Source organism: Cannabis sativa, chromosome 7 (assembly GCF_029168945.1).
Source record: "Cannabis sativa cultivar Pink pepper isolate KNU-18-1 chromosome 7, ASM2916894v1, whole genome shotgun sequence".
Taxonomy (NCBI): domain Eukaryota; kingdom Viridiplantae; phylum Streptophyta; class Magnoliopsida; order Rosales; family Cannabaceae; genus Cannabis; species Cannabis sativa.
In genome coordinates this window covers 39,475,227-39,495,590 of record NC_083607.1, presented here as the reverse complement: position 1 = coordinate 39,495,590, position 20,364 = coordinate 39,475,227, and the positions used below count along the sequence as shown (strand labels likewise).

At 34.6% G+C, this 20,364-nt stretch overlaps 2 protein-coding genes across 6 annotated transcripts; one reads left to right on the top strand and one right to left on the bottom strand.

The window, feature by feature from the left end:
- The first annotated feature begins 8,777 nt into the window (after nucleotides 1-8,777).
- On the top strand, nucleotides 8,778-12,934 carry LOC115697387 (thioredoxin O2, mitochondrial). 2 transcript variants are annotated; one of them, XM_030624372.2, is made up of 6 exons: nucleotides 8,778-9,134; nucleotides 10,534-10,599; nucleotides 10,677-10,727; nucleotides 10,853-10,932; nucleotides 11,651-11,695; nucleotides 12,718-12,934. In XM_030624372.2, exons 1-6 carry the CDS (start codon nucleotides 8,909-8,911, stop codon nucleotides 12,814-12,816), a joined length of 567 nt encoding a protein of 188 aa, XP_030480232.1. In that variant the 5' UTR covers nucleotides 8,778-8,908; the 3' UTR covers nucleotides 12,817-12,934. The 2 variants fall into 2 exon arrangements, with proteins under 2 accessions (XP_030480232.1, XP_060974829.1); XM_061118846.1 differs by lacking the exon at nucleotides 10,534-10,599 and having other exon boundaries at nucleotides 8,835-9,134.
- A 181-nt stretch (nucleotides 12,935-13,115) lies between these two features.
- Nucleotides 13,116-19,728, bottom strand: LOC115697386 (chaperonin 60 subunit beta 4, chloroplastic). Of its 4 annotated transcripts, XM_030624368.2 has the most exons (14): nucleotides 19,418-19,726; nucleotides 19,193-19,318; nucleotides 18,863-19,000; nucleotides 18,039-18,134; nucleotides 17,655-17,897; nucleotides 17,341-17,575; nucleotides 16,872-17,041; nucleotides 16,675-16,752; nucleotides 16,510-16,581; nucleotides 16,325-16,429; nucleotides 16,151-16,243; nucleotides 15,883-15,975; nucleotides 13,588-13,813; nucleotides 13,116-13,481 (listed from the first exon to the last, which is right to left on the bottom strand). In XM_030624368.2, the coding sequence occupies exons 1-14, from the start codon at nucleotides 19,565-19,567 to the stop codon at nucleotides 13,459-13,461; spliced, it is 1,848 nt and encodes a 615-aa protein (XP_030480228.1). In that variant the 5' UTR covers nucleotides 19,568-19,726; the 3' UTR covers nucleotides 13,116-13,458. The 4 variants fall into 4 exon arrangements, 3 of the variants coding, with proteins under 3 accessions (XP_030480228.1, XP_030480229.1, XP_030480231.1); XM_030624369.2 differs by lacking the exon at nucleotides 13,116-13,481 and having other exon boundaries at nucleotides 13,675-13,813; nucleotides 15,883-15,992; nucleotides 16,079-16,243; nucleotides 19,418-19,728; XM_030624371.2 differs by lacking the exon at nucleotides 13,116-13,481 and having other exon boundaries at nucleotides 13,675-13,813; nucleotides 15,883-15,992; nucleotides 19,418-19,728.
- Between the last annotated feature and the right edge of the window lie 636 nt (nucleotides 19,729-20,364).

The following is a 20,364-nucleotide window of genomic DNA, read 5'->3' as shown; positions in this document are numbered from 1 at the left end:
TCTTATATTTCTAATTCCAGAATACAATTCAGTTAGACTTTCTCAAGTGTTTAATATCCATCTTCTATTAATGGATTAAAACTGTATGGAATATGAGTTAGGTATTCTGTGACCAGGATCCACTTGCAATATTCTAAGAACTCTTTGATGTAACTAAACCTATGTCATCAAAAGACACTACCATTTTTTTTAATCTATGGCATTTGTATCTTGTTCATAGTGGATTTGACAAGTTCAATCTCTGCAAAGAGTTAATATGCCTATATCCAGTGAAAGTAAGTTCATCTCATTCGCAGATGGATGTACATTCAGGGGTGGATATGAGTCTTTCGTTGAATTCTTAAAACGATAACTCTAGATTATACCTTAAGCAAAGAAATTTGAAATGTTTAAAAATTTCATTAATTTCTAGCAATGGTTAAAACCATTAAGGTAAGTGGTTAAAGATCTTGCGAACTGATAGGGGTAGAGAAATAGTTAGTAGATATGCAGTTCAAAGATCATTAAATTGATTTTTGAATTATATCCAAACTTACCTCCCCAGAAATTTCGAGTTGCATATTGATGATTAGTTACTAGTCGTTGCCTAATTCCTTCTATGGTAATACAATTTCAGAATGATGTAAATCATTACTAGATTCATGGATGACCTAATCAAAATCTTAAGAAAAGCTAGAACTATTAACCATGGTTTGTTAGCTATTCTAAGTGATTAGGGGTGGACCATCCCATTGTCAATAGATAAGAAAGTGTTTGTTCAAACAAACACTACTTTTCTAAGAAAATGACTAAGTCTGAAAAACAAGTAGCAAATAAAGGAGATATTTATTTCTTGATTCCAAAAGTGTTCTATCATCTTATATGACATATGATGATCCCACTGCCTCTGTTGTCTTGTCACAACCGAACAGATTAATACCATTTAGTTTTCTTAGACATAATTCACGGTACCTTGTCGTAGTGGGAGAGTTTCTAGGAACTCACCTTCTCATGACTTGGGAGACACTAGTGATTAAAATCCATTGTGAGTTTAAACAAGTAATGGATTGTCAAGATAAGAAACTAAGAAGAAAAGCCAATAGAACTATGGTTTAATCCATTCACATGGAATAACCTAAAGTTTTCTATTACAAGGACATAAAAGGAAATTTTCGTTTATAAGTCCATTCAATGGACTTAACAAAACTTCCTGTTCCTAGTATTATAGGTTTCAGTTTATCTAAACCGATGGCTTGTGGTATACCTGGGAATTACTTACTCTAATGCAAGCAACTTACTTTAGTAAGATGCTGAAGCATTTTCTTTCTAATGGCAATCTATAGAAGCTTCACAACTTCTTAGGTATAGATTTTATTTATCTAAGGAAAAGTCTCAACTATTCCAGAAAAGATAAAGCCATGAAAGAATTTCTTATATCAACAGTGAGAGGTCTTAGATATGCTTTTGTATGCCTAAGACCAGACACCTGCTGTTGAGTGGGAGTAATGAGTAGGTATCAGATTAATCCAGGAGAAGAACATTGGAAGACAATCAAGTAAATCTTAAGATTAAGAAGAGGAACTATATGTTAGTCTATAAGGGTGTGTTTAAAACTCTTAGACTACACCATATCAGATTTCGAAATTTGCCTTTGTGCTAGTAAATCTTTCTGATAAGATGGTGGTTACTCTGGGGGTGGAATAGTGATTTTGGAGAAGTGTAAAAACCTATCTAAAGTCTCTAGGTCTACCAGGAAGGGACTGAATGTTACAGTTACAGGAAAGGTACTTATTTAGTCTAAGGAAAGTTCTATACATCTTTGGCACCATTTCAAATTGCCTTAAACTACTAGTGTTAATTTCCTGATTAACCAAAAAGTAGTTGCCAAAGATATAGAATCCAGTATCCCAAGAGAGTAGACATATAGAGAGGAATTTCACATTATCAATGATTTTGTGATTAAGGGAGAGTTATGGTGGAGAAAAGGTTGTGGTTAATTCAACCTTTCAGATCCTATTACGAGGAGTTTACTACTACTACACTTGATTTGTATATCAAGGTGTTGATATTATTTGAAACGCACTTTTTGTTTTATATTAGTGCAAGTGGGAGTTTGTTGGGTTTTATGCCCTAAATAAAACTCATTTCAATATAATCAGATTTACTTATTAATATAGATTAGAAATAACATTTAATGTTGCATGGTTCACATGATTTATTTCATGATTATATGTACATAATGTATAAATTCATCTGAAACCCTTTTCACATACTTGATCCTGTTTATTGTGTTGTCAACACATTGGAAAGTAAACATGACTATGTGAATAAAGTTTCCTAGATTTATCAGACACAGGGTTTTACTGATATGATAATCTACAACAGAGTTTACTTGCATTTGGAGAAGTGCTATGTTCTTTCCAGAGCATTGGTTAAAGTAAAGCTCAGGTTGGATGCATGGAGTATGCATCGGAAGGGGCCGATATTGAACTTTGACTTAGATTTATTAAACTTACCGTAATATCTATTCAAGTCAATATCGCCTAGTTGATCCTAGATCAAATGATCTTAATCCTGATATGATTAGGCTCAATCTCGAGAGGCTATTCATGTTCTTTGACTTGTTAGTTAAGCCTACTTTTAGGTCAGGGTGATACGTACATTTTGGGAACACGGTAGTGCAATTGAGTGGGAGCGCTAACATAAACATGGAATCTATAGCTTCTATTTGGCGAATAGTAAGCAAAGGATGATCTCCTTCGAGCTTGACCAAACGAACATAAATGGTGGAGTACTCATTTCACATAAGCTGAAATATCATTTATACGGGGTTAAGTGTTTTAAGGAATAAATACATTGTAGGGTGTAACGGTAATTTAATCCCTTTACAGTGTAGATCATTCATATAGAGGATCATTGATCAAATTAGGATTATAACAATGGATAACTAATGATGTGTCTATATGGTGGAACATATAGAGCATTCTATATACTGAGAGTGCAGTTCTAAGTTCTATGCGTGGATTCAACGAAGAATTAATAAGTTAGTGAATTTTAGTGCTAAATTCTTGATCTACTTATTGGAAGCTCGGTTATATAGACCCATGGTCCCCGCACTAGTTGAGATAATATTGCTTGTAAGACTCATGTAATTGGTTTTGATTAATCAATTATAATTCTCAAATTAGACTATGTCTATTTGTGAATTTTTCACTAAGTAAGGGCGAAATTGTAAAGAAAGAGTTTATATGGGCATATTTGTTAATTATGATACTTTGTATGGTTCAATTAATAAATATGATAAATGACAATATTATTTAATAATTATTTATAGTTATTAAATAGTTAGAATTGACATTTAAATGGTTGAATTAGAAAATTGGCGTTTTTGAGAAAATCATATGCAGAAAAGATAAAACTGCAAAATTACAAAAAGTGAGGCCCAAATCCACTATGTAGGGCCGGCCACTTTTGTAGGGTTTTTCCCTCTGATATTTTCATTATTTTAATGCCAAATAATTCAAACCTAACCCTAGTGGAATGCTATCAATAGATAGTGAAGGCTTCAGGAAAAATACACTTCTTCTGACACTTCTGATTCAGAAAAAACTGTGCCTCTCTCTCTCTCTCCCTATCTTTGGCCGAACCCACTCTCTCTTTCTTCTTCTCAAATTTCGAAATTCTTAGTGTATGAGTAGTGCCCACACACAGCAAGTGATACCTCAATCATAGTGAGGAAGATCGTGAAGAAAGACTTTCAGCAAGAATGAGGTTTGAGCATCAAAGATTCAGAGAAAGAGATCTAGGTTCAGATATTGATAATGCTCTGCTACAGAAAGGAATCAAGAGCTAGATATCTGAACGGAAGGAGTCATATTATTCCGCTGCACCCAATGTAAGGTTTCTTAAACTTTATATGTGTTTAATTTATCGTTTTAGAAAGTTCATATTTAGGGTGTTAATAAACATACTTGTGAGTAGATCAAGATCCTGGTAAAATAAATTTCAACACTATATAAGTCTGAGAGTGCAATTCTAAGTTCTAAGAGTGGATTCAACGAAGAATTAATAAGTAGGAATTTACTTGGTAAATTTGGTTCACTTATTGGAAGCTCAGCATATAGATCCATGGTCCCCATTCTAGTTGAGAACATTCTGCTTGTAAGACTCATTAATTGATTCGTGATTGATCAATTATAATTCTAAAGTTAGACTAAGTCTAATTTTATGAATTTTCACTAAGCAGGGGTGAAATTGTAAAGAAAAGAGTTTCTAGGTTTATTTATTTGTTAATGGACTTTATATGTCTAATTAATAATTAAATTAAATGACAATATTATTTAATAATCTATTTTAGTTATTAAATAATTAGTTTTGGCATTTAAAATGTTAGAATTAGAAAATTGGCGTTTTTGAGAAAATAGAGATAAAATTTGATAAAACTGCAAAATCAATTGGGGCCCACTATAACACCATGGCCGGCCACTTATTAAGGGTTTTTCCAATTAATATTTTCATTATTTTAATGCCAAATAATTCCTAACCTAAACCTAGTAGTTGCCTATAAATAGAAAGTGATGGCTCAGTCAAATCACAAGTTTCATATCATCTTCTGACAGATTTTTCTCTCTTCAGAAAAACTGAGCCTTCCCCACTTTCTATACCTGGTCGAAACCCTCTCTTATCTTTTCTCCTTCATCAATTTCGAACCCTAGTGAGAGAGTAAGTGCCCACACACAACAAGCAGTAACTCAATCATAGATTGGAAGACTGTGAATGATCAAACTTGAAGAAGAAGGACATTCGGGCTCAGATCTTGATTATACTCTGCTACAGAAAGGATACAAGGGTTAGAGATCTGAGTGGAAGGAGACATTAATTCCGCTGCATCAATGTAAGGTTTTCTTAACTTTATATGTGTTTAATTTATCATTTTAGAAAGTTCATATTTAGGGTGTTTAAACAACATACTTGTGAGTAGATCTAAGATCCTGGTAAAATAAATTTCCAACAGTTACGTGGAAAATCCCCGGTTGCATGGATTAGCGAGGGCAGCAGTTCTTCCCAAGTCTTCAAGACGGGTGCCATGGCGAACCAATGACAAACGCTGGAATCACAGTCGTACACATTAATTTTCCACAACTCTATGTCAACTTCAACTGTGACCCAGTGCCTTTGGTCGGGAAGATGCAAAATGAAGTAAATGAACTCATTACCCATCCATCTCGGAAAGAACTGGTTCCGTAATTATGGAGAAAATTAAAACAATTAACAAACCATAATAAACTTATAATAATAATTCAACATTTAAAATCTTACTAAAACAATATCTTATGAACCCCTCTACAGTACTCCAGGATATAATCCTCCCACACAAAGTTTCTCCTCGCACCCCTGTGATTCGTCCATGCACTGCTGATCATGGTGGTCACGAATGTAGAGAGAATGATACCCTTCTGAGGAAATGTCAGTGGATAGTCAGTGCGTCGCCTCCTCAGCATATGCATTGCTGCATCTATATGCTGCATATAAAGGTTAGAGAAATTAGTTAGACAACAAAATATATTAATTGCACATTAGTTGTAAAGTAAAGTAAAATTATAAAATACTTTACTTACGTCATCTGTAAGCCATTCCTGTGGTATCAGCAGCTTCCAAAAGAATGATGGACCGTAATCACCACTTCTCAAATCCTGAAGTCGGTGGTTCGGAATGAGTCCACAACACCACTTTCAGAAAGTATCCAACAATTTCTCATCCAGTGGCGCCAAGGGATCAAACGTCGAAGAAGGCCTCTGTTTTTTCTTCATCTCGTGTAGTCACGAAACCATACAGGAGGATTTCTCTTCCTCTTCCGACTCTTAACCCCTGCAGGTTGTACATGGATAACACCTGTATCGATGGGAGTCGCTGGAGCTCCCTCATAAGGATCGTACCCGTCAGGAAAGACCTCCTCCTCTTGTAGTGGGGGTGATGCAGCTGGTAGTGGGGTAGATGGATCTGTTGGGGCCTCCGGTGCTGAAGCTGTCGTTGGCGGACGATTCAACATGGCCAATATATTTTTGAGCTGCTCCATAATTGCGTTCTGACCACCCTTCAACTCTACATGGCTGGTCTCATATGCCTTCTTCAGCTCGACATGACAAACGTACATACCCTTCTGGTCAGCCTCGATCCTATCCAACCTCCCCACTAAATCATTGTACTCGGCACCGCGAACGCCTGATGAAGATGGTGCACTGGGCTAAGGGTCTGAATCAGTGGCCTGAAAAAATATATACCAAAAAAATACGGTAAGCATACGACAATTCCACAATGTAACCTTTATCACAGAACAAAAACAATAAAACAATCAAGTTATACAATCATAAAAAAAAGTTCCAAAAATTGGTACCTGAGTGTCTGGTACCTGAGTATCTGCCTCAGCCTCTGTGTCATCCACACCATCATCAACCAGGTTTTCCACACCATCGTAAGAGATGGTCCTCACAAATGCCTCCTCTTCTGTCCATGGAAGTAGCCCCTTCACCACTTCAAGATTCTGTTTATGGTTCAAAAAATATCAGAGTAAAACTATTTAGCAATTATCACAAGCATTTATGTTAAATAATTACTCTAAACATAAGTGAAACTCATACCCGTCTAGAAAATATCGAACTGACTTCTTTCTTCCCAATATCACCCTTGCTCGTCCAACTAAGCATCCTGGGAAACCGAATCCCATGATTCGTGCCATACCTCTTCCCAACCTCCAAAATGGCCTCATACGCCCAATATTGTACTGCAGGTACGAAGCCATAAGCTGTGTATTTGCACTCATGCTGAACATCCGAACTCAGCTTCTTCTCGTAGTTGGCCTTCTGTTTCAACATGTCTTTTTGAAGCGAGTGCATGAGTCTGGCGAATGACTGCTTCCCCCAAGGAATCTAGAAGAAGAACTCGAGATCTTCGACATATCTAAGTATGTCAGGCGTAATCAGCGCGTTAGCCTCGCGACCCAAAAGCACTGACTCGACAAACAAGCACAAGCCAAGCTTGTACAAGTCTTCCAAGTTCTGACAGTTTGTGAACCTATCTTGGAGTGCTTCTGTCTTCACACTACCAGACCGGTTGAAATATTTGTTGATCAATCGGTCTGACTCTGAGCGAGCAACTTGCGCAGCCTTCTCCTCTTCTGTTGGCCCCGAGGAGAAGCCCAGGCCTGTAATGAGGGCAAACTCAAGCACTCCGAATCTGTCCTCCTTCCGACCAATGTAAAACCGCATCTTCAACTCCTCCTGAGCATCCACCTTCATTTTGTGGAGCATCAGCTGGTGAAATAACACCGAGGAGAATGTCAGGGGTACGGCATTCCAAAAGTTGCCGAAACGGCTTTCCTTCGCCGTGTTATTCAAGTTGTACTCCTCAAACCGAGCCTTGATTTTTGCAAAAATTCTGGTTCCTCTATATGTCACGCGGCCAGTAAAATGCTCAGGTGCTGGAATTATGAGTCCTGGAGCCATCTGAAAAAACAAAAAACAAATCAATAATACTGCCAAAAAAATTAAAAAAATGGTCGACATCACATCGACATCATGTCGATATTTAGTCGACATTATCAAACAGTTAGTAAACACATAATTTGGTCGACAAACTGTCGATATACTGTCGACATGTTGTCGACATTATCACGAAAGCAGCAACAAAATAACTTTGTCGACAGCATATCGACAAACTGTCGACATCCAAAGAAAACTGGACTATATTTGCAGTAAACAAAAATCGTCGACATAAGGTCAAAATCATGTCGACATGCGGTCGACATTATCAAACAGACATCAACTACATAAAAGTATCGTTAACCTGTCGACATCATGTTGACATGAAGTCGATATAACCAACATAACGTAATTCAATCAACTTGTCGACAAGATATTGACATACGGTCGATATGCTATCGACATTATAGACCTGCACTTTCATTCCAAAATAGGTCGACATCCTATCGATACACCAACGACATCCTATCGATATACACTAACAACACAGACAATTCTAATAGTCAAACAACTTTCAATCTTGGTCGACATTATATCGATAACCTATCGATAACTTGTTTGAACAACAAACACTACTGATTAACATGCAGAAAAACATCTAAATTCGTATACACAATCTAAAACAATCTAATCATAATAAACATACACAATTTCCCATCTAAATCTATGAAAATTCTGTTTTTTAATAAGAAAAAAACTTACCTTTGACTGTTAGTGGTTGTGGTGGCGACGGTTCGTAGTTGTGGTGGCTACGGCCTCTGTTCGGTTTCGACGAACACGGTCCTTGGTGGTGGCGACACTTCGTGGTGGTTTCTCTGAAATTTGATTGGGTTCCAATGTCGGCCGTGGGTGTGTGGGTCGAACTCCAGAGCAAGAGATAGAGAGAAAGAGAGAAAGAGAACAGTAGATAGAGAGAGGGTTGGGTCGGGGTCGTGGGTGGATGGCCGGAGAGGGGTCGTGGTCGTGGACTGCGTTGTTGGGTCGTTGGGTCATCGTCGTGGGGCAGCGTCGAAGTCGAAGAGGGAACGACAGAGAGAGAGGGAACGACAGGGAAAGACGGAAAGAGAGAGAGAATAGGAAAATTAAATTTGAAGGGTATTTTGGGTAGAAATGAGTAATAGTAAAATTGTTTTGTACAAATTAATGGAGAGTATAAATTTTGATATGAGGTATTTTATTAGGGTCAAATAATGGATATCTGTTTTTAAAGAATATTAGTGTATTTATTTAAATATGTTATATTAAGAGATTTGTTAAATTTTTAAGTATGCTTAGCAAATTTCCCTAAATAGGCCGCCCCTACCAAACGCTTGTGTTAAATTGAGGACGTAGGCATAAAACGGTGGTTAAACATCAAACCCTAAGGCAGGCAGTAAGAAAAGAGGAGAGAGATGGGGAGAAACCCAGCACTGCTGTTGAGACAACTGATTGCCAACCGTAGCAAGCTCTGCTGCTCAGCTTATCGTCTTCCTTATCTTCCTTCCAATTCACCTCAATTTTCTAATTCAATTGCAACTTCATCTTCACCGATTACATTTACTTCCTTTCCTTTATCCAAAACCTCTCACTTCTCTAGCCTTCCTTCTCCGCCATGCCGATTCCTATCAACTTCCTCAGGTATTCTTTATTTTATCTTCGTCTCTAACTCTGTTGACTCTTAGGTTTCTTCGATTGGGCGTGCTTTAGGAAACATATTCATAGAAATTGCTCTCTAGATTTTGTATTCATTATAATTATTATGAATTTCCGTCGGTCTCCTTTGTTATTTTGTATAGATGAACTTAATATGAAGTTAATTTCGTGGATTCTATTGAAGGGCTAATTTCACGTTGATCTCGGTTGGTTCTTGTATTCATTTCTTCATTTGATATACATGTGCCCATTTAGATATCTATCTATATAGATTTATGAATATGCATATATGCATAGTGTAGGCTTAATTATATTCTTATACATACATATGGGCAAACCTGTGACAATATAAATCAAGAGATAATTCACATTCTTTTTTTTTTAATGCATTACTAGCTGGTTAGTTTTCTTGTGCTAGTTCGTTTGGTACGGCTATTATATTTTATATAATATATAAAAATATGATATATTTAAATGCATTACTAGCTGGTTAGTTTTCTTGTGATATATGGATTTTGGTTGCAATTTAGGTTGCTCTGTTAGTTGCAATAGGAATTTCTACGTAGAGTTCCGTAAAAATAGAAAAAAAAAACTATTTTGAAGTGTAAAAATGAAAAAACCCCTTTAATATAATATAATACAATACAACCTAATACAACGTACCAAACGAGTACGAAATAAACGGCCTTGTAAAATAGAGGGCAAAGCACTGGAAGTCCCCTGTGGTACTTCTTCCTACCATTTTAATTCCGAAATGGTTTAAAAAGTAAGAGCTTTTGGATTTAAATACACACACAAATGGATTTAAACCTTTTATTTGACTAGGATTTTTTAAGGGATTATTTAAAAAATACACGAAAACAATAAAAAAATTACAGAAATACGGTTGTAAAATTTTTTAAATATTTTTATGTTTTTATTTACAAAAAATACTTTTTTTTATAGATTTTTATGTTGTATTATTGTTAATTTGTTGTTATTTGTATGTTATTTTTTGTTGTTGTTTTGATATTGTTTGGATGTTATTTTTTTATTACTTTTATATAATTATTTTGTTTTTTTCATGTTGTTTTTATAGAACACCTTGAAAGTGTAAAAAAAAAAAAAATATATTTGAACGTAAAAATAAATTTTTTACAAAAAATAGTGTTTTATGTCATTATTTTTTTTAATTGAATATGCACTGACATTTTAATATTAAATTCTCTCACCATTATTTTGCATTATGGCATATACAAATATAGGAGAATATATGTTTCAGGTCATAGTTTATAATTTTCTATCTATAATTGTTTTTGCAAGCGACAAAGTCTCAACTAAATAAAGTGTCAAAATCAATTTTATCAGGAAAATATGATGTACAATGTCTTTGAGTTTGATCCAGGTTCTTCAAACATTGTTATGATTAATACCGAGGAGGGATTTAAAAGTGCATTTAAAAAAGTTCAAGGTACTGCTTTATACATGTAATCTTATCAGCTTTAAATCATTAAATTCACTCTGTCTCTAAACTTGTTATCATAACAGATGAGTCTGTGCCAGCAATTTTCTATTTCACTGCAGTGTGGTGTGGGCCTTGTAAGTTGTTAATCATGCACTTCCATGTAGAATGTTAAGTTTAGAGTTTATCTTGATTTGTTTCTAATATGTTCTCTATGAAATGTTGATTGAAGTCTTGTTCACTTATACTTTTTCTTGTCTAGGTAGGTTGATATCTCCAATCATTGGACAGTTAAGCGAGCAGTATCCTCATGTAACAACATATAAGATTGACATTGATGAGGTATGAAGGTTCTGTGGTTTTATGAAATGGTGGTCTGTTAACAATCACTAGATTTTAGGATAAGTATTTTCCATTATTGTTGTTAGTACTTAAGGTTAAATCATCTGAATTACTGTTTTGTTCCCTTACCTTACTATTCAATTACTCTATGTGATAGATTTTTTGTTCTCTGAAAAATTGAAATTGTAAGGAAGCATTCAAGCATCAAACTGATTTTACAGCTTTTGTGGTTTAGAGAAGGAAGGGATAGTATGAGGACTCTAATATAATGACCTTTTTTTTATTGGTGCAAGAAATTTGTCATTATTTATCACAGCTCTACTCTTGCTTTGAGACTTAAAATTGTGTTTGTTCTTTCTTTCGGAACTTAAACCATTGTTTGTTCTAATGGCCGTAACATAATTTTATTTTGCTTTTTAGAAGGAATTCTTGAACAACCTAGACTAGAACATTTGTGTAAGAAGCAACTAGTATATATCTGCAGTGCAAAAGGTTAATCAGTTTAAAGAAACCATCTGTTATTATTGGAATATTGATAGACTCTGTAAACGTGGTATTAAAATATGCTTAAATTATTGGTTGTGTATAGCCTTGTACGATTTTTCTTTGTACAATTTCATAGTGAACTAATTTGGAAATTTTTCAAATGTTTTTTTTTTGAGGGAATGCAAGCCATAATCTTAGTTACGATCTAATATTTGTTTATTTCTTTATGCAGAAAGATCTGGGAAAGACTTTGAGCGAGTTGAATATTACCTCTGTGGTAAATTACTTGTTTTGTTTTTTACATGCTTACTTATATTGCTGTGTTTGTGTCATTGCATTATTTGCAAGCAACTAACTGAAGTGATAGAATACTTAACCCAAGCTGCTAGTAAAGAATCTTTCAGAAGCAAATAGAAATTTCCATAAATCTTAAAAAGCTAGCTGAAATACGTGATAATAGGCGAGTGCCAAAAGTTTAATATAATTTAGCACAAGCTATAAATGATAAATGATTAGATGTCATGTCTTAGGGCTTATAAAAGGTACACCAATCCCTAATAAATTCGGAAAATGATATCATCTTTGAAATCGTATGGTATCAAACACCCCAAAGAGCCACCCAATACTTGATTCTTTTGAGTAAAGACTAGCCCAATCCCCTCTAATTCTCTTAAAAAAATTTAATTTTCCTTTCCAGACGTTGTGATCCATTGTCAATTCTTGACCTTTTACCAATGTTATAAACATCTTGACCAGTATATCATTGATAACTGGGAATAAATGATGGGTGTATGTGTGTGAAAAAAAACCTCATGTTTCTTCTAATAGATCACAAGGAGCTTTTATTGATTTCTTTAATTTAATTTCAATTGATTATTAAAATATAGAATTGTAGGATCTCAAGTAAATAGGAGCTTTTATTGGTTTCTTTAATAGATCACAAGGATATACAGGGACAAGCATTTTTCCTGGACATTTATTTTGGTTGATGTTTCTTTTTGACTTTTTGCAATTGTGTACGTTATTTCTTTTATATTTCTGGGTGATCTTTTACTTGCATAGAATTTTATCAAGATGTTACCTTGTTATACTTATTATATTTTAGTCAATTTACACGTCTTACTCAAATTTCACAAGCAGAAACTAGCTTTGCAAATCTCACTTATTATCTTTTAAGAGGTTAAGACACATACTTTGATTAGAAAATAGGGTTAGGGATACTGTACAAGAGAATGGAATGTGTTTAATCATTTTAACTTCACAAAAGATACTAATTCTGAATCATGCATTTTATGCCAGCCAACATTTCAATTCTTCCAAAATGGGAAGAAGGCAGCCGAAGTAATAGGAGCTGACGCCCAACTCTTGAAAAGTACAATGGAAAAACTATACGAGTAACTTCCACCAGCCCCTGTCTTCCTTTTCTGTACTTTGCTCTTTTTTTCATTTTGGGTAAGGAAGTTAACAATTTGATATTTTAAAACATCAAATAAAATGCAGTTCAACTTCATGACTACCGTATGTTTTACAAATTGATGGTTCTTACTTAACATATGTTTTCAATTTTTATTAATTAAAAGTTAAATTAAAATAAAATAAATCATGAAATAGAATGTCATTCCTTGTAAAATATTGGCGAATTATTTTATTTCACTTTTTTCTTTAATCTATATGTACCCACAAAATTCTCCTGGGAATGAATACCATACAATAAATTTTCATTCCTTTTAAATAAAATCAGTGTGGAGCCTTAATTCTGATCATTTTCATGACCAATCAAATTCTTTACACTTAGCGATAGTGGTAACAAGCCACTTATATTACCTGCCACCAACGGGCTCTTGACATATTTACATTGCTCGAATGACAACTCAATGAAAAAATTAAACTTTCATAGGAACCAATAAACAGAAGTCTTATATTCAATACTAGATCCTTTTGTATGTATGAACCCCTTTGACATTTACCGTGGATGAACAAAATTTGAATAAGGGTATTTTGAGCTCTTATCGAGTAATATCCATTTATTAATCTGTCATTCTACAAACCAGTTGGTCCAAAACCTGAATAATTTGGAAGTAAACTCATTTGGTTAGGTATGTGATGACCAAATAGATTAACAGTTCAATAAGTAAGATAATAATTAGAAAATAATAAGTAAGAAATTACCTGGTGGTGGCATTGGCATCGGCATCGGTGCTTGTCTTGGCAATCTCGTGGGCATTGGTATTGGTGCCCTTGTGGGCAATGGAATTGGTGTTCTTGTAGAAACTGGCATGGGCATTGGCGTTCTCCTTGGAAACGGAAGTGGTTCTTTAATGTCAACTACAACAGCATCGGACGTCAGAAAGGTTTTGGCTACTGAGGCTGCATTCTCCAAACAACATCTAACTACCTGCTCAATAGTCAATACATTAAATATATGTTGCAAAATGTGATTTCATCCCATAATTTTTTACAGGAAGAGAATATGAAATTTGCAAATTGGAATTCAAATATATATCCGAATGTTTTGCTGTCATTAGTGTTATCACTGAACTAAATATTAAACAACATAGGTGTCTAGATCTAAACTTCTTATTAACACACTTTCTGGTTACGTTCTTCAATGTGGAAAGTATACCATACTTGCATATTCTTTCACATTTCATTTTGAGTTTTCTTTAAAGAATAATGAGTATTTTTACCCTTTTAATTTATGATACTATAAGATTGTGCCCCTTAAATACAAATAATTATATTAAATCTAAGATCAATTAAATCCAAAATTAAAATGTTTACTGATATTTTTGAAAAACGAATTATTCAATATTAGGACTAAAGAAAATACGATTAAAAGAATCAAATATGAGAACACTCAAGATTTTACGTGGTTGGGGTAGTAATGAGCCTTAATCCACGAGTCATCATTATTATCAGATAGGCTACAAAAGCCTAAAGGATTACAATGAATATGAACCCTCTATTCTCTTCTCAAGCTTGTGAGGTAAGAAATTCTAATCCTTTGCATGAAGGATTCAATGCGTATTTATGAGTATGGAGGTTGTACTTAGTTACTCTTTTCCTCTAATGGGGTGTTTATAGATAATACATTTCTTTGGACTTATCAAGTGAAGCCTAGCTCATGAGGCAGTGACTGTATGCTGACTTGGTATGTTGATCACGGTTACAACTATTTATACTGTGTCTTCTGATTGTGGATAATTAATGCAATATCAATTACTTAATCTTCAATTATATAGTTTCCTATTCTAGCTTGATATTTATTCTCTGTTAGAGATCTTAGGAAAGTGATTTTCTAATTCTGCACGAACAATAAATAGGAAACTACAGATGGCTTCCAGGTACACACTGGAGGGTTCTTCTAGTTACACAGAGCTAGGATCTTCCCAGACACGAACAAGCCTTGGCGGAGACTCGTTTGAACGAGAAGTGTGATTGTCTTCCTGGAAGGCCAGGTTGGCATTGGGCTCAGCCCAATTCATGTCGTTTGGGCCTACTAATGGACCTTGACTTCTATATAGAATCCACGTGTCGCTTGCTAAAAATACGGATAACAAAAAACAAAAACCCCCCAAACCCGAAGAATCCATCATTCCCATCAATGCCCCCATATATATGAAAGATTCACATGGAGTTCACATAAAACTCTAATGAAAAGATGAGAAAATTATGAAAGAGAAATATAAGTAGTCAGTCCTGATCCCGTTAGATTTGCTCAAACTCTTAATCTCTCGTCTCTCTCCTCCCCTCTTTGTCTCCCAATCTCGCCCTCTACTTGTTAAGGTGTGAACGACAGAGAATGGGTGGGGCTCAGTGAGGGATTCAATGGAAGCTCAAGCAGTTAGGGTGTTCTTGCGACGAGATCTAATATATTTTTGGGAGGTAGAATAACTTGTTTTTTTGTTATTGAGGAAGTACAAAAGAGTGGAAAGGGAAGAAAACAGTAAACAAAACGTGGTTGATACTCAAAAAAATGGTTAATTTTTAATGTTTATATATTTTATTTTAAATTAATTTATATTATATAATATTTTATGTATTTTTTAATTAAGTTTATATTTTTAATGAATTAAATAATTTGAAAATATCTTTTTTTGGACCAATAAATAGGTGGATACTTGTCGTTTGAGATAATGACAAAATGTATATAAAACTAATAGAAGGACAACATTTCTATGAGTGTTAAATATAGAGGCATATTTATAAAAAAATTATATATTTTAGAGGGCACAATCTGATAATATTATAAGTTTAAGGGACAAAAGGCTAATTATTCTTTAAATGTTTTTCTTTAATTGAAATTCTTGCGAGATATTTTCATGGAAACTCTCCAAAAGTTATCGTTTCATCAGCTGTTACTTACTCTTATGTGAATTGGAATTAAATATATGTTTTCCTACCACCAAAGTCGAAAGTCTATGTTGATAATATATCTAAACAAAAAATGATAATGTGATTTACCTTTGTTGGATCCATAATCCCAGATTTCATAAGATCTTCATAGCAATCTTTTGCGGCATTGTACCCAAACATTGTATTATCATCTTGTAGAATCTGTAGGCAATGATAAGCTGGTAGTTTGTTAGATTCATGATATATAATAGAGCACAATTCACAAATATGTTTGAAAGCCATGGAAATCTAGATGAAAATATACATGGAAGCCATGGAAGACATGAAAAATTTCAGTTCCGTATTCATAGAGCAAGGATGCAGTAATTGCACAAACCTTCTCCACAACAACATTGCCATTAACACCTGCATTTTTTGCAATCAGTTTCACTGGATAACTTAAAGCTCTTTTGAAGATCTCAGCTCCAATCTGCACCAATATATAAAGGAAACAATGTAAATATTCAGAGCCAGTTGGCCAGTGGTCAGTAAAATTTGAAACAAGAAGTACCCGTTGTTCATCATTATCCAAGTCTTGTTTGATACCATCCACCTTGGTTGATAACCTTAAAAGGCTACAGCCACCGCCAACTACGACTCCTTCCTTAATTGAAGCCTATGATAAACATAGCTTGAAAAAGACTTTGGTAATTGAGATATCGATATCGGAGTTGATAAAGAGAAGGCAGAAGCTACCTTAGCAGCATTCAGTGCATCTTCAATTCTAAGTTGTTTATCCTTTAACTCAACCTGTGTTTGGGCCCCAACCTGTGATTTAATTGACATAAACAACACCATAAGGTTAGAGGGCAGTCACAAAGTTTACATCTCTAGTAGATATGTTAAAAAAAAATTCCTTACCTGAATAATAGCAATTCCTCCTGATAGTCTAGCTATTCTTTCATTCAGTATCTTCTTTTGAAAATTTTCTTCAGTGTTCTACACATTAAGAGAATACAAAACCATGTATTGAGACAAGTGTTGCATTTGTTATGTAAAATGGAGCTGGAATGAGGCATGACATTCAACATGGCATAGATTTAGGATGTTAACTGAACCTCAACAAGTCTCTGGATCTGAGTAACTCTCTTATTGACTGCATCCCGAGTGCTCCCGTCAGTCACAATTAATGTAGAATCCTTACTTATCACAACCTTTGTAGCAGTGCCCAATACCTCTATCCCAGCCTTATCAAGAGTAAAACCCATCTCATCTCTGATTACAGTTGCTGCACAATACATGAAAGACCACTTCATTCAGGAGTGACAGTGAAGTAAGTGTTCATTCGGCCAAAACAAACAGAACAATGTTCTCAATATTAGGTACATAACATCTGAGTACTAGTTATATCCATTTTTCCCAATTAATCATACATTTTCAAATGTTATCAATGCTTAAATTGTTATAAATACGTATTGCTCCAAATAGTCACAATCTTAAAATAAACTTAAATGTAAGGTTTGACAAAATAGAATTAGGAAAAAAAGGAAATAAACTTAAAATCCAAGTTCTCATTAAATATACTACCTCCAGTTAAGATGGCAATGTCATCTAAGTAATGGCTCTTACGCTCACCAAAGGCAGGGGCCTTAACAGCAGCTGCCTTCAGCACACCCTTGAGTTTATTTCTGATAACTGGAGCCAGAGCTTCCTGCTCAATGCCCTCTGCAACTATTACAATGGGATACTTTTCTTTTACTGCATTGTCCAATATTTTAAACATCTCCTTTGGGTCTGTAATTTTTTTATCAACCAGAAGCAACTGCAGCCAAAGAATTTAAAGACCTCTAATCACTCTATACAGCAGGCACATTCAGGCTAAATAAAACCTCAGTCCTTACCTTACAATTATGAAATTCAACCATCATCTTCCGTCTATCGGTGACAAAATAAGGAGATAAGTACCCACGATCAAATTGCATTCCTTCGACAACTTGTAGACTGTTCTCTGTAGACTTCCCTTTTTCAATTGTGACAACACCTCTTTTTCCTACTTGATGAAGGGCATCAGAAATCATGTTCCCAACCATATAATCATTCCCTGCACTAACCGCAGCGACATGTGCAAGCTCATGATCCTCAACCTGAAACATTAAAATTTGTTAAATGTGAAATTTACTACTATTTTATCAAATAGTTTGGCTCAGCTTGACTTTTACTTCCAATACATATCTAGTAATTTTATTCCTCAAAATAAGATTAAGAAAGAATGACAAACTTCTTACCTCTCTGGACATTATTTTAAGTTCAGAAACAAGGGCTTTTGCAGTCTTTTCGATTCCACGAGCGATCTGAACTGGATTCATGCCAGCTGAAATAACCTATGCAACGCTTGTATATTTAATCAGCATTCAATTATGAAAAATGAAAGTTTTTCATAGCACAATAAGATAACATCCTACTTGAAATCCTGCATTATACCCAATCGTATGCTACCTGTTCTCAGTTAGTAAGATTATTGCTAGACAAGTTTCTAGTGTTTTATTATTTTCATTTCAGCTTCTATTTAGTTCAATGAGATTTCAGTAGCTCATTTTAGAATTAATTTTAAAAAATCTCAGATTCTTGTTTCTGTCTCTCATCTCTACTTTTAGTCTGTGGTTCATGGTTTTTTATAAGTCCAGTACAAGCGCTTCTCTGATAGAACACATGAAATTAAAAGATACAAGATTTCTTCTCTATACTTAAAGAGGCAAACTATGTGTTTTCATAGTATATAGGTGCTGGCTTCCAATGTATTGTGTTAGTTTACACGTGTACATTATCTATTGTATAGTGGCGGTTTAGTTAGTTAAACAACCAACGTAACCACTTCCTCTAGGATGTACTCTAAGGCCTATGTCTATAAATAGGACCAATCTAATTCAGTGTAAAACTAACCTCTTGTAAACATTTTCAGATCAATAAAGAGAGTTACTTATTAATTTATGTGAGCTAGAGTGTGTGATCTGTGTTGTGTGTGTAATTGGCATAACTGCCATTGTTCTTGAGGCCAGAGAGTGAGTGTTTGATCGTGTAACTAGGATTGAATTTTCTACAATTTTCATACCTTCATGCCTTCAGAAATAAGGCCTTGAGCAAGAATTATGGATGTGGTAGAACCGTCACCAGCAAGTTCATTTGTCTTGGCCCCAGCTTGCCTTACCAATTTTACTCCAACATTCTCCAAAGGATCTTCCAACTCAATCTTCAAAATTAATAAACAAAATTCACAACACGTTATGGTAATTACTTTCATTTGTAAAATCCTTTTTTCTAAATTATGAAAGCTTTCGTACTGTAGATTGCAAAAAGCAAAAGCAACTCATATGCAAAATTTGAGCTAGCCATCATAATAATAAAAGAACTCGATGCTATTATGAGTAAGTAGTAATAGGACCTCTTTGAGAACAGTCTCTCCATCATTGACAATCTTTGGGGGTCCATACTTATTCTGCAGCACTACATTCCTTCCTTTGGGGCCCAATGTAACCCCAAGCAACTCAGCCACCATGTCCACCCCTGCCTGAAGCAGAGAACCAAAACTAGTCGATTATATTTGATTTTCCATTAAAACCCAGATAAAAGAATTTACAGAAAATAGTTAAGTGTCTTTTGAATTTACCTGAAGCTTTTTTCTCGTTGAACCGTCATGATTAAAGTAGACTTCTTTGGCCATTGCCTTTGGGTTTAGAATAGAAAGTGAAGAAACTCTTTTGGGCAGTGACGTGTTGGTGAAAGAAAGTGCGGAGATTGGGTTTCGAGAACACGCCATTGTTGAAATTGGCTGAGAAAACTGGATAAACAAGTACGTATTTAATCAAGTTTTGGAGATGGCTACGGAAATAGTAGTATTTCCTTAGTGTTGTTGGAGGAGATGATGAGATAAGAAAATTAAACATTAGAGTTTTGCAACGATTGAAACATCTTTCGTTAGCTTTTGGCGCTATCCATCGCACACGTGTAAAATATACCTTCTTGGTTTTCTTTACGTGTTGTTTTCTTTATTAAGAGACTCGTAATAATGCATCTTAAAGCCTTGGGAGGAATGAAAATATAAAAATAAGAATGTGAATGAAAATAAAAATAGGAATGGAATAAAATTTAAAATGTTTAAAAAAATTGATAAAAGAAATTATTAAATTTTTTCTTATCATGCATTAGAATGATCTTTCCTTCCATTTCAAAATAGAATAGCCATTCCACTAAAATAGTGAAAATGTCATTCCATTGAAATGACATTCCAATACTATTATATGCAACCAAACAAAGGAATGGAATGAAAATTATTTCCATTCAATTCTATTCCATTTCATTACCTCCAACCAAACGTCACTTAAAGGTTTTAATCCTTGCTACAACAAGCTAACTTTTCAAATGCTCAAGTATAATTTCTGCCAAGAGGGGCTATAGTGCGATTTAAACCCTTGACTCAAGCAAAGCAAAGAGGATGAAGGATGCCAACAAAGACATCTCAATCATTACACCATACAATGTGGTTAATACAGAAATAAATTACAATTTATTTTCGGTATGATTGTGCTCATTATGGTTTTATTAGGCATTGTTTAC

Coding starts and splice junctions, on each gene's coding strand:
- LOC115697387 (XM_030624372.2), top strand. CDS start 8,909: ATGGGGAGAAACCCAGCACTGCTGTTGAGACAACTGATTGCCAACCGT. Junction 10,600..10,676: donor TGCATTTAAAAAAGTTCAAG/GTACTGCTTTAT, acceptor TTATCATAACAG/ATGAGTCTGTGCCAGCAATT. Junction 10,728..10,852: donor TGCAGTGTGGTGTGGGCCTT/GTAAGTTGTTAA, acceptor TTTCTTGTCTAG/GTAGGTTGATATCTCCAATC.
- LOC115697386 (XM_030624368.2), bottom strand. CDS start 19,567: ATGGCGTGTTCTCGAAACCCAATCTCCGCACTTTCTTTCACCAACACG. Junction 19,001..19,192: donor GAGAGACTGTTCTCAAAGAG/GTCCTATTACTA, acceptor TTAATTTTGAAG/ATTGAGTTGGAAGATCCTTT. Junction 16,582..16,674: donor GAGGAATTGCTATTATTCAG/GTAAGGAATTTT, acceptor ATTAAATCACAG/GTTGGGGCCCAAACACAGGT.